This window comes from Pan paniscus, chromosome 9 (genome assembly GCF_029289425.2).
Source record: "Pan paniscus chromosome 9, NHGRI_mPanPan1-v2.0_pri, whole genome shotgun sequence".
Taxonomy (NCBI): Eukaryota; Metazoa; Chordata; class Mammalia; order Primates; family Hominidae; genus Pan; species Pan paniscus.
Window position 1 is genome coordinate 126,915,706 of NC_073258.2, and position 14,224 is coordinate 126,929,929.

The following is a 14,224-nucleotide window of genomic DNA, read 5'->3' on the forward strand; positions in this document are numbered from 1 at the left end:
TGGCTTAATGGTATACTTCATGTGCATCTTATATTTAACAAAATTGTTGCATTGTAGAAAAATTAAGTTTGCATCTTATTTAGGTGTTTCCTATTTGAAGGAAGATTCTGAAGATTCTGGAGAATCTGATTCTGTAATTTTGGAGTAGAGCCTAGAAACAAACTTTTTTAATTTAATGAATTAACTTTATTTTCAAGAATATATATACTTTTAACAAACATCCCAGCTGGGCGCGGTGGCTCACACCTGTAATCCCAACACTTTGGGAGGCTGAGGCGGGCGGATCACCTGAGGTCAGGAGTTCGAGACCAGCCTGATCAACATGAAGAAATTCTGTCTCTACTAAAAATACAAAATTAGCTGGGCATAGTGGCGCGTGCCTGTAATCCCAGCTACTCAGGAGGCTGAGGCAGGAGGATCGCTTGAAGGGAGCAACTGCCGGGAGGCGGAGGTTGCAGTGAGCCGAGATTGCGCCAGTGCACTCCAGGCTGGGCAACAAGAGCGAAACTCCGTCTCAAAAACAAAACAAAAAACCCAGAAAAACCTACATGGTTGTGTTAAGGCAGGATTTACTGAGATAAGTGACTCATCTGTCTTCTCCTGAGCCCCAGCTTTCTCACCAACAGAATCAAAGATTTGACTGGAAACATGATCTACTTCCTAACTCACTACTGTGATTGTATTATTTCTATTTACCTTATGATTATGATATAAAGAAGAATTATACTGCGTGTGATGGACTATGGGGTGAGGTTGTGAGCCTTCTGTTTACCACAAAAAATTAATTTAGAAACTTAGTGTTTTAATAAAGAAAAAGGCTTTTTTGGGCTGGGTGCAGTGGCTCATGCCTGTAATCCCAACATTTTGGGAGGCCAAGGCTGGAAGATTACTTGAGCTCAGGAGTTAGAGACCAGCTGGGCAACATGGCAAAACCCCCTCTCTACAAACAGTACAAAATTCCACCAGATGTGGTAGCATGTGCCTGTAGTCCCAGGTAATGGAGAGGCTGAGGTGGGTTGATCGCTTGAGCCCAGGAGGCCGAGACTGCAGTGAGCCAAGATGGCGCCACTGTACTCTAGCCTGGACAACACAGCAAGACCCTGTCTCAAAAAAAGAAAAGAAAAGGGCTTTCTAATAAAACATTAAACTTCCAGTAATTATTAGTAATTCAGTTCTATATGTTGGCAGTGGAATGTACTAAAACACCCCAAACGGTGGTAGTATGTATTGTCTTCTATATTGTGTGTGTGTTTAAAATACTATTACTATTTTTAAATTCACAGTCTTTAGATTTAACAAGTTCGCTAAAGTTTGAGCACTTAGAACTTTATAGTATTCATTCTAATCCATGGTAATTATTTACTTTTGCCAGTTATTCCAGCACCCGAATATAATTGGCCATTTTTCATACATCTTTGCTTGATGATACCTTTACCAGTCATCACAGTGGCTTGATTTGAAGTCCACTTCATGTTTAGTTAGAGAGACATGCCCCACTGGCTACAAGGTCACCATCGTCCAACAACAGAGAATGTTTGTCATTCAGCAAATTAGTATTGATTGTTCTGTTCTTGACTCAGTAATTTCTTCAGCTGAGAGTAAGTGGGTAATTGGGGGCTATTAATACACTTATCTATGGGTGGTTTTTATCCCCTGAGTCTTCCGCAAACCTATCTTGTGGGAGAATAACTGGTTTTTCTTAAGTTCTACAAAGTGATGGCCAGTAATTGAGATGAGTTGACACTGTTTTTGGTGGGAACTTGGGGGCAGGCCTTCAGAAACAGAAGCAAGATGGTAGTATGGAGCACCAGAGTCCTATAATTTCCAGATTACTTCTTTTAGACTAATTTAATTTAGTTCCTTGTTTAGAATGTTCATTAATTAACAAATTTCTGTTAAGTAGGGGGCACCTCCAAAACACCTTTAAGGGTATACAGCTTTTTAAAACTGTTTAATATATGTGCTATTTTGAATGGTATACTTTACAGATCTAATTGTGGTCCATGGTGTTTAATCTATTTTAGAAACTGGATGGCTTCTACAGGGAGCCAGGCCTCTGATATAGACGAGATTTTTGGATTCTTCAATGATGGCGAACCTCCCACCAAAAAGCCCAGGTAAACAAGAGAAGGGAATCAGCAGAGTAAATTACCATTAGTGGGAGAGAAAGAAAAATAGCCAACTTATACCTTCTATATCAGTTGTTTTCACTAATTAGTATTGACCTTCATACTCAAAATTAAATTATTTTTATTTTGGATTTAATTTTTATTTTTTATCAAGGCAATACAGGTACATAGTTTTTAAAATCAGTATTTCAAAGTCCACCCTTCCTCAGAGATAATCACTTTCAACTTTATCTGTTTCTTCTAATGTTGACATCCATGTTTTAAAATACTATATATATTGCTGCTTTTTAGTTTTTTGGTTTTATTGATTTCCGAGTATGGAATATAAGGACTGCTTTGCTCTCATGACTCCTCCCTCTGTATTGCCACTCCACACACTCTCCCCATGTTCTTGTATATTTGTGTCACAGTGTTTGGTTCAATCCACGTTTTTTTTTTTTTTTTTTTTTTTTTTGAGACAGAGTCTTGCTGTGTCGCCCAAGCTGGAGTGCAGTGGCACGATCTTGGCTCACTGCAACCTCCACCTCCTGGGTTCAAGAAATTCTCCTGCCTCAGCCTCCTGAGTAGCTGAGATTACAGGTGCCTGCCACCACGCCCAGCTAATTTTTTTGTATTTTTAGTAGAGACGGGGTTTCACCATGTTGGTCAGGCTGGTCTCGAACCCCTGACCTCGTGATCCACCCGCCTCGGCCTCCCAAAGTGCTGGGATTATAGGCGTGAGCCACTGTGCCCGGCCTGGTTCAATCCACTTTTAATATTTACATTATTACGACTGTATAAATAGTATTCATAGCTGAGCCTAATGTGTAACGATTATGTTTCCTTTCTTGCCCATTTTTTTTGCTTATGTCATTAGAGACTGTCTTTTTTGTTTGTTTGTTTGTTTGCTTTCAATGTATTCTCACATGCTCTGACAGAAGAATAAATCTCCTAGCTATACTGAAACACACTGATAACTTGCTGGTTTGTGTCATGGATTCTTTCTTCTGGACGCTAGTCTACTCTGGACACTTGTTCTCCAGTCCTGTTGCGTTCCTGATATTTGCTATTTCCCATTCCCATCATCCTGATAATTTCCTTTACATCTCTCCTGTATCGATTCTCTGTTTGCTGGATCTCATGTCCTCTTTTTTGGTGCATGCCTTCATTTTCCTGAAGCATGTCCTTGCATAGCCTCCTAAGTAAGGACCCATAGGAGAAAATTATTTGGACATATTTGAAAATGTCTTTATCATACACTTACATTCATTTGATGGTTTGACTGAGTATAGAATTTTTAGTATCTCTCATTCATACTCTGCTAACATCTGAGTATTCCTGCCAAAATAGCCACTCTGTTCTGATTCCCAATCCTTTGTATTGTATGACCTCTTTCCCTGTTTTTTGTTTTGTTTTGTTTCATTTTTGTTGTTGTTGTTGTTCATTAGAAGCTTATAAGGATCATTATTTTATTCTCAGTAACCTGAAATTTCACAGTGATGTATCTTGTCATATGAATCTAGACACCGGGCAGCTCTTTAAAGCTGGCAACTAGTACCTTCACTTTGGAGAAGTTGACTTATATTACTTTTTTGATACTTTCCATTACAATGTTTTTTCTATTCTACATTTTTTTTAAACTCTTGTTATTCATATGTTGGACTTCTTGTATTAAGTCTCTAATTTTTTATGTGTTGCTTTATTTCCCCCCCCCCCCATTTCGTTTTCTTAAATTTAGCTTTCTCGGGGGTTCTCTGTTTTATCTTGTGGATTTAAAAATTTCTGTTGCGTTATTTTTGATTTATGAAGTCTTTTTGTTTGTTCATTTTTTCATAGCACTCTGTTTATGTTTCACAGATGCTTTTTTTTTTTTTTTTTTTTAGACAGAGTCTCACTGTCTCCCAGGCTGGAGTGCAGTGACACTATCTTGGCTCATTGCAAGCTCTGCCTCCCGGGTTCACACCATTCTCCTGCCTCAGCCTCCCGAGTAGCTGGGACTACAGGCGCCCGCCACCATGCCCAGCTAATTTTTTGTATTTTTAGTAGAGACGGGATTTCACTGTGTTAGCCAGGATGGCCTTAATCTCCTGACCTCATGATCCACCTGCCTCGGCCTCCTAAAGTGCTGGGATTACAGACGTGAGCCACCGCGCCTGGCCTTTTTTTTTTTTTTTTGAGATGGAGTCTCGCTCTGTTGCCCAGGCTGGAGTGCAATGGTGCAATCTCAGCTCACTGCAACCTCTGCCTCCCGGGTTCAAGCAATTCTCCTGCCTCAGCCTCCTGAGTAGCTGGGATTACAAACGTGCTCTACCACACCTGGCTAATTTTTATTTTATTTATTTATTTATTTTTAAAAACAGGGTTTCACCATGTTGACCAGGCTGATCTCAAACTCCTGACCTCAAGTGAACCACCTGCCTTGGCCTCCCAAAGTGCTGGGATGACAGGCGTGAGCCACCCCACCTGGCCAATTTTAAAAAAATCTAGGCCAGGCTCGGTGGCTCATGCCTGTCATCCCAGCACTTTGGGAGGCCGAGGTGGGCAGATCGTGAGGTCAGGAGATCGAGACCATCCTGGGTACCTGGGTAACATAGTGAAACCCTGTCTCTACTAAAAAAAAAAAAAAAAAATTAGCGGGGCGTGGTGGCGCGTGCCTGTAATCCCAGCTACTCGGGAGGCTGAGGCAGGAGAATCACTTGAACCTGGGAGGCAGAGGTTGCAGTGAGCTGAGATTGTGTCACTGCACTCCAGCCTGGCATCAAAGCTAGACTCCGTCTCCAAAAAAAAAGAAAAAGAAAAAGAAAAAAAGAAAAAATCTATGTGAGGATATCATTGTTTTCTTTTAATTTTTTTTTTCTCCTTCCCATACTATCTCTTATTTCCTTCAGATTTCTCTCTACCTGCTAGTTTGTTTGGTATAACTGTTATGTTGGGGGCTTTCCTCAGATGTGAGGTGACCCTTGTTTGTCTGCCCATTTTTAAGAGAGAACACTAAAAAGCCAATGGAAGAGGCCGGGTGCGGTGGCTCACGCCTGTAATCCCAGCACTTTGGGAGGCCAAGGCAGGCGGATCACTTGAGGTCAGGAGTTTGAGACCAGCCTGGCCAACCTGGTGAAACCCCGTCTCTACTAAAAATACAAAAATTAGCTGGGTGTGGTGGCACGTGCCTGTAATCCCAGCTACTCGGGAGGCTGAAGCAAGAGAATCACTTGAACCCAGGAGGCAGAGGTTGCAGTGAGCCAAGATTACGAGATTCCATCTCAAAAAAAAAAGCCAATTGGAGAATCTGTGTGTACATAAGGGGTTTGGTCCCAGACTCTATGCAGAGTTAAGGAATTCCCACCTATCAGAATCTGCAGGTTTTTCGTCTCATACTGGCCATTTTCCTGAAAGAGGAATCCTCCTCATTTCCTAACTGGATGGGGGATAGGGGTGCAGGTACAGAGTTGATTCCTAGAGTCTGAAAAGCTTCCTCTGGGGAAAGAGAGTTGGGGGAAATCTTGTATTTTATATACAGACTTTTACTTAATCCCCACCCTCAGCTGTGTGCAGTGTTCTCAGATATAGTCCTCTGGTCAACCTCTGCAGAAGGGAAACCTCTAGCCTGCTGAAAGTTGTAACTGTTAAAGGCTTGTAAGTGATTCTCCTATTTTAGCCCCACCAGCCCCTCTACCTTTAGATGTACATGAACATTCCCAAAATTCTACCAAGGGAATCGGCCTTTGCGTTACAATTGGTAAAATGTTGTTGCCCTTTGACCTCTGTTGTCTGCTGTCATCTTTACCTAGCCTACTTTTTAGGTATATATACCCGCTAAAAAAAAAAAGTAACTATTATTTGGCGGTTTACAAAGAACCAGTAATAAAACACAATTGTTAAATGTTTTGTTTTTAACTGGAAATCTTTTTCTTTTTTTTTTCGAGACAAGGTCTTGTTCTGTCACCCAGGCTAGAGTGCAGTGGCACAAACACAGCTCACTGCAACCTCAGCCTCCTGGGCTCACGTGATCCTCCCGTGAACTTAGCCTCCCAGGTAGCTGTGACTACAGACGTGCCTAATTTTCTTTTTCTTTCTTTCTTTTTTTGGTAGAGATGGGGTCTCACTAAGTTGCCTAGGCTTGTCTCAAACTCCTGGGCTCAAGCTCAGCCTCCTAAAGTGCTGAGATTACAGGCATGAACCACTGCACTTAGCCAAATTGGAAGTCTTAATTAGGAAGAATTATAGTTCAAATCTATATGTTATATTAAAAAAATACAGTACAACAGTATAAAATGAAAAGTAAAAAGTCCTTATTCTCCACTATCCTCATTTAACCACTATTTATACATCTCTTGAATCCTAGAAATTTTCTATGTGTGTGTATATTTGTTTATGTGGATTTGTGTATGCTTCACTATCTTGATTGCTCTGAACTGAAACTCATTTTTCATCATTTGCTTCTAACATCTGTTATTAATGTCTTTTCTAGTAGACTGATCTTTCAAGATCAGGGACTCCATTTTGTTCATGGATACATGACTCCCGTAGTGTCTGGTACATACAGGTTTTTCTTTCCTGCCTCAGCCTCCCTGGTAGCTGGGACTACAGGTGTGCACCACCAGACCCAGCTAATTTTTGTATTTTTAGTAGACACGGAGTTTCACCATGTTGGCCAGGCTGGTCTTGAACTCCTGACCTCAAGTAATCTGCCCGCCTCGGCCCCCCAAAGTGCTGGGATTACAGGCGTGAGCCACTGCTCCTGGCCTCGGTTTTTCATATTTGTTGAATGACTGAATGCAGAAGCTCGGGTTAGGGAAAGCAGTTTTAGAGGCTGCGTCCCCAAAACCAGGTTTCCCAAGGCTTGAAAGTGCTATTCCTTTCTTGAGTTATGCCAAAATGCTGATCCTCTCCATTTTATTATTTAGACAAAAAGGTTGGGGAGAAGCCATTTTCAGGGGAGGGGAACATGCCATCAGCAAAAATTAATGTGAAGGAACATATTTCAAGCGGGGATGGTCTCCAGAATGAAAGAGAGGGGAACAAAAACAAAAATTAGCACCCATGCTGTCTCACATATGGGCCTCAGAACAGAGAAGTCTGTCTCTGCTTATCATGGTAAGAAAGGAATGTTTTTCACTTTTTGTCATGTCCCTTGAATAGTTAATGTCTTTATTTAGGTATGTAGGGCTCCTGTGTTTTCAGAATTCTATTGGCCACTTTTTTTTTCTTTTTTTTTTTGCCTGAGGTTAATGTTTACAATATTCAGAGTTAAATTTTGTATTGCCTTTCCCCTAGTGTTTTACATTTCTCAATAATAGGAACTTAATTTGTCCTGGGGTTCTTTTCTCTTTTTCTAGAGTACAAATCAAAGGTCTTCCTTTGAAATTTAATACTGGTTTAAAATATAATTTAGTTGGCAGAAGTCAGCTGAGCTATAGTCTATTTGGATCTTTTCCTAATATTAGTGGAATTTCTTAGGTTGAGAGGACTAGGAAGGGAAAACTGATTTTAAGATTGGTTTTGGGATTCCTGAAATAGGTTTATGACTTGTTTTTCAGCAAGCACTGACACAATATTCTGGTTGTTTTCTTTAAACTGCTTTGGAAAGGTGTCAAAAACTGCTGTTCATCTTCTTTGCAACTATAAAAGTTAGCTAAAAACTGTAACCTGAGTCAGACAGTCTTTCTGTGTGCCTCATATCTATTGGATATTCCAATCCTCTCATTTGTTTTGCTTTTATAGGAAGCTGCTTCCAAGCTTAAAAACTAAGAAGCCTCGAGAACTTGTGCTAGTGATTGGAACAGGCATTAGTGCTGCAGTTGCGCCCCAAGTTCCAGCCCTCAAATCCTGGAAGGGGTTAATTCAGGCCTTACTGGATGCTGCCATTGATTTTGATCTTTTAGAAGATGAGGAGAGCAAAAAGTTTCAGAAATGTCTCCATGAAGACAAGAACCTGGTCCATGTTGCCCATGACCTTATCCAGAAACTCTCTCCTGTGAGTACCCTAGTATGTGCCACAGTATTTGGAATTTCCTAAAATTTAACTATCACAACTAGCATGATTTGGCTGTCAAAACTAGCATGCCAAATGTAACAGGGATATTCATTTACAGCTTGTAGGTTTCCATAACATTTGACTCTTCTGCGCAATGTCTGTTTATGGACCCTACTCAGGACAGTTATCTTAACCCCATTTCACTGTGTGTCTATGAGAGAGAAATGATGTTGAGGACTTTATATGTACAAATTACCACTGTGTTTTGAATTTATTTTTTTCCTGCATCACTACTATAAAAGCTGTGTTCTGTGGCATCCATGCCTTGTATGGAATCCCACAAAGATTGGAGATAATTTTATCATTTTATACATGAAACAAAACCAGTTTTTAGTGTTCTTTTTAGAGGTAATAAGTCAAAATATTTATAAGGAATTGCACCTTATTTTACCAAACTGAGTTGGATAAAAGGACTCCCTGTCTTGCTTTGTCTGAAAATTTATTTATTTATTTATTTTTTTGATGGAATCTACTTCTTGTCACCCAGGCTGAAGTTCAGTGGTTCGATCTCGACTCACTGCAGCCTCCGCCTCCTGGGTTCAAGCGATTCTCCTGTCTCAGCCTCCTGAGTAGCTGGGATTACAGGCATGTGCCACCACGCCCAGCTAATTTTTGTATTTTTAGTAGAGACAGGGTTTTGCCATGTTGGTCAAGCTGGTCTCGAACTTCTGACCTCAAGTGATCTGCCCACCTCAGCCTCACAAAGTGCTGGGATTATAGGCATGAGCCACTGCACCCAGCCTGTTTTAAAATCTTAAAAATCAGGCTTCTAGGGCCGGGCGTGGTGTGGTGGTGGGCACCTGTAATCCCAGCTGCTCAGGAGGCTGAGGCAGGAGAATGGCTTGAACCCGGGAGGTGGAGGTTGCACTGAGTTGCGGTTGTGCCACTGCACTCCAGCCTGGGCGACAGAGGAAGACTCCGTCTCAAAAAAAAAAAAAAAAAAAAAAAGGAATTAATGGGGTTTTAAAGAGTTCATGGAATCTCCATACACTTTACAAAAATTAAAAATGGATCAAAGACCTAAATATGATACCTAAAACTGTAAAACTCTTAGAAGAAAATACAGATTTAAAATTTCATGACTGGATCTGGCAGTGGTTTTTTAGACATGACACCAAAAATGCAAAAAACTAAAGTAAAAAAAAATATAGATAAACTGGACGTCTCCAAAGTTAAAAACTGTTAGGCTGAAAGGACACTGTCAAGAAAGTGAGCCGGGGATGGTGGCTCATGCCTATAATCCCAGAACTGTGGGAGGCCAAGGCAGGAGAACTGCTTGAGGGCATGAGTTCAAGACCAGCCTGGACAACATAGTGAGACCCTGTCTCTACCAAAAGAAAAAAAAAAGTGAAAAGACAGCTTCCAGAATGAGGAAATGTTAGCAAATCACATATCTCATAGGCGTATAATATCCAGAATCTATAAAGAACTACTGTAACTTAATAAAGGCTAATAATTCAATTTTAAAATAACGATGTAGTTGAATAGACATTTCTCCAAAGAAGATACACAAACGGCCAATAAGTGCGTACGAAAAGATGTTCAGCATCATTAGTCATTAGCAAAATACAAATCAAAACCACAGCAAGGTGCCATTTCACACCCGCTGGGATGACTAGAATCAAGAAGACAATAATAAGTGTTATTAAGGATGCGGAGAAATTGGAACCTTTGTGGGAATGTAAAGTGATGCAGTTGCTTTGGAAAACAGATTGGCAGTTCCTCAAAAAGTTGAACAGTGATTCTATGAACCAGCAACTGCACTCATAAGTATATACCTAAGCGAATGGAAAGCATATTCATGCAGCAACTGTACACTCATGTTCATAGCAACGTTATTCATAATAGCCAAAATAGTGGAAACAACTCAAATGTCTAGTTCGTGAATGGAGAAACAAAATGTCTGTCCATACAATGTTAATTGGCCATTAAAAGGAATGAAGTGCTCGTCCCATACAACAACATGGATGAGCCTTGAAAACATTAAGTAAAAGAAGCCAGACACAAAAGGACATATATTGTATGATTCCATTCATATAAAATGTCCAGAACAGGCAAATCCATAGAATAGAAAGTAGATTATTGCTTGACAGGGCTAGAGGAAATTCTTCCCAAACTATGCTAAAAAATAGAGTAGGAGGGAGTACTTCCAACTCATTGTATGAGGCCCATATTATCCTGATAACAAAACCAAACAAAAGACATCAGAAGAAATGAAAATGACTAAACACAGTGGTTCAGGCCTGTCAGCCCAACGCTTTGGAAGGATGAGGCGCAAGCATCACTTGAGCCCTGGAGTTCAAGACTCCACTGAGCTGTGATCGTGCTACTGCACTGCAGTCTCGGTGACAGAGCAAGACCCTGTCTGCCTCTAAAAAAAAAAAAAAAAAAAAAGGAAAACTACAAACCAGCCAGGATCTCTTAGGAACATGGACACAAAAATCCTCAACAAAGTACAACCAGACTGAATGCAGTACCCATGAGGAAGTCAGAGTCTTCTGGGGAATGAAAGGTTGGTTTAACATCTGCATATCAGGCCAGGTGCAGTGGCTCACACCTGTAATCCTAGCACTTTGGAAAGCCAAGGTGGGCAGATTACTTGAGGTCAGGAGTTCGAGATCAGCCAGACCAACATGGCAAAACCCTGTCTCTACTAAAAATACAAAAATTAGCTGGGCATGGTAGTGCATGCCTGTAATCCCAGCTACCCAGGAGGCTGAGGCAGGAGAATTGCTGGAACCCGGGAGGCAGGGGCTGCAGTGAGCCGAGATCCCACCACTGCACTACAGCCTGGACGACAGAGCAAGACTCCGTCTCAAAAAAAAAAAAGTCTGCATATCAATATAATGCATCATATCAATAGGATAAAAGACAAAACCACATGATTTTCTCAGTAGGTGCAGAAAAAACATGTTAGCAAAATGCAACACTCTTTCATGATTTTTTTAAAAAAAGCCACACTCTACAAATGAAGGAATAATAGCAAACAATAGAAGGTAACTACCTCAACACGATAAAGACCGTATATGAAAAACTCACAGTTAACATATTTAATGGTGAAAGACTGGATTTTTTCCACTAAGATCAGCAACAAGACAAGGCTGTTTTCCCACTCCACTCCTGTCCAACATGGTGCTGGATGTTCTAGACCGGGCAGTTAAGCAAGAAAAATAAAGGAATCCATATTGGAAAGGAAGAAGTGAACTGCCTCTGTTTGCAGATGAGATGATCTAGTCTATAGAAGATCCTAGGTTATCCTCAATTAGAACTAACAAGCTTAGCAAGGTTGGAGAATCCAGGATCAATATATGAAAATAGTATTTTTATACACTTGCCGTGAACAATACTAAAATGAAATATTAAAAATTCTTCCACTTGGCATCAAAAATAGTAAAATAGCTAGGAATAAATTTAACGGAAGAAGTACAGAAGGCTGGGCGCGGTGGCCCACGCCTGTTGTCTCAGCGCTTTGGGAGGCTGAGGCGGGCGGATCACCTGAGGTCGGGAGGTAGAGACCAGCCTGGCCAACATGGTGAAACCCCGTCTCTACTAAAAATACAAAAATTAGCTGAGCATGGTGGCGGGTGCCTATAATCCCAGCTACTCGGGAGGTGGAGGCAGGAGAATCACTTGAACCTGGGAGCGGAGGTTGCAGCGAGCCAAGATCTCTCCACTGCACTCCAGCCTGGGCAACAAGAGCGAAACTCCATCTCAAAAAATAAATAAATAAGTGGAGAACTTATGCTTTGAAAACTACAAAACACTGAAAGAAATGAAAGAAGATCTAAATAAATGGAAAGACATGCCATGTTCCTGAATCAGAAGACTTAATATTATTAAGATGGAATACTCTGCAAATTGGTCTACAGATTAGGATCCAGCTGCTGATTTTGTAGAAATTGACAAACTGATTTAAAATTCATATGGAGCCAGGCACCATGGCATGCTCCTGTAGTCCCATCTACTTGGGAGGCTGAGGCAGGAGGATTGCTGGAGGGCTTGAGCCCAGGAGTTCTGGGCTCCCAGGAGCAGGGGACCACCAGGTTGCCTAAAGAGGGGTGAACGAACACAGATTGGAAATGGAGCAGGTCAAAACTCTTATGCTGATCAGTAGTGGGATTGTGTCTGAATAGCCACTGCACTCTAGCCTGGGCAACATAGTGAGACCCTGTCTCTAAAAAAAAAAAATTAAAACTTCATATGAAATTACAAGGGACCTAGGGTAGCCAAGACCGTCTTGAAAAAGAACAAAGTAGGGAGACTCAAATTTTTTTTTATTTCAAAGCTTACTACAAAGCCACAGTAACTAAGGCAGCATGGCAAAGGATTCTTAGATCACACACTGAAAGCACAAGCAACAGAAGAAAACTAGATAAATTGGACATGATGAGAATTTGAAACGGAAGTGCTGTAATGGTTGTCATCAAGAAAGTGAAAACAGAGCCAGGTACAGTGGGCTTGTACCTGTAATCCCAACTACTTGGGAGGCTAAGGTAGGAGGATCATTTGATCCCAGGAGTTCGAGGCTGCAATCAGCTATGATCATGTCATTGTACCTCAGCCTGGGCAACATAGTGAGACCCCCGGCTCTAAAAAAGAAAAAAAAATGAGGCCGAGCGCAGTGGCTCACTCCTGTAATCCCAGCACTTTGGGTGGCCAAGGCAGGCGGATCACCTGAGGTCGGAAGTTCGAGACCAGCCTGGCCAACGTGGTGAAACCCCATCTCTAATAAAAATACAAAATTAGCTGGGCGTGGTGGCGCATGCCTGTAGTCACAGCTACTGGGGAGGCTGAGGCAGGAGAATTGCTTGAACCCGGGAGGTGGAGGTTGCGGTGAGCCGAGATAGCGCCATTGCACTCCAGCCTGGGCAACAGGTACGAGACTCCGTCTCAAAAAAAAAAAAAAAAAAAAAAAAAAAGAAAAGAGAATCCACAGACTGGAGGAAATTATTTGTAGGTCATATTTGACAAAAATCTAGTATCCAGAATGTATAAAGAACTATTACAGCTCACCCTGCCGAGTGCCTGCGATTGCAGGCGCGCGCCGCCACGCCTGACTGGTTTTCGTATTTTTTTGGTGGAGACGGGTTTTCGCTGTGTTGGCCGGGCTGGTCTCCAGCTCCTAACCGCGAGTGATCCGCCAGCCTCGGCCTCCGGAGGTGCCAGGATTGCAGACGGTGTCTGGTTCACTCAGTGCTCAATGGTGCCCAGGCTGCAGTGCAGTGGCGTGATCTCGGCTCGCTACAACCTCCACCTCCCAGTCGCCTGCCTTGGCCTCCCAAAGTGCCCAGAGTGCAGCCTCTGCCCGGCCGCCACCCCGTCTAGGAAGTGAGGAGTGTCTCTGCCTGGCCGCCCATCGTCTGGGATGTGAGGAGCCCCTCTGCCTGGCTGCCCAGTCTGGAAAGTGAGGAGCGTCTCTGCCCGGCCGCCATCCCATCTAGGAAGTGAGGAGCGCCTCTTCCCGGCCACCATCCCATCTAGGAAGTGAGGAGGGTCTCTGCCCGGCCGCCCATCGTCTGAGATGTGGGGAGCGCCTTTGCCCCACCGCCCCGTCTGGGATGTGAGGAGCGCCTCTGCCCGGCCGCGACCCCGTCTGGGAGGTGAGGAGCGTCTCTGCCCAGCCGCCCCATCTGAGAAGGGAGGAGACCCTCCGCCCGGCAGCCGCCCCGTCTGAGAAGTGAGGAGCCCCTCCGCCCGGCAGCCACCCCGTCTGGGAAGTGAGGAGCGTCTCCGCCCGGCAGCCGCCCCGTCCGGGAGGGAGGTGGGGGTCAGCCCCCGCCAGGCCAGCCGCCCCATCCGGGAGGGAGGTGGGGGGGGTCAGCCCCCCGCCAGGCCAGCCGCCCCATCCGGGAGGGAGGTGGGGGAGTCAGCCCCCCGCCCGGCCAGCCGCCCCGTCCGGGAGGTGAGGGGCGCCTCTGCCCAGCCGCCCCTACTGGGAAGTGAGGAGCCCCTATGCCCGGCCAGCCACCCCGTCCGGGAGGGAGGTGGGGGGTTCAGCCCCCCACCCGGCCAGCCACCCCGTCCGGGAGGGAGGTGGGGGGTTCAGCCCCCCGCCCGGCCAGCCGCCCAGTCCAGGAGGGAG

The 14,224-nt window shown here is 43.5% G+C and overlaps 1 protein-coding gene across 14 annotated transcripts in view; it reads left to right on the forward strand.

Annotated features, from left to right (window-relative positions):
- FAM118B (family with sequence similarity 118 member B) overlaps positions 1-14,224 on the forward strand; it is a 51,752-nt gene that overhangs the window by 20,893 nt on the left and 16,635 nt on the right. For all 14 annotated transcript variants that reach the window (XM_024930664.4, XM_055095075.2, XM_003819899.6 and 11 more), the window contains 2 exons: positions 2,025-2,117; positions 7,830-8,082. In XM_024930664.4, coding sequence (XP_024786432.1) covers positions 2,032-2,117; positions 7,830-8,082 — 339 coding nt within the window. In that variant the 5' untranslated portion in view covers positions 2,025-2,031. The remainder of the gene's footprint in view (positions 1-2,024; positions 2,118-7,829; positions 8,083-14,224) is intronic.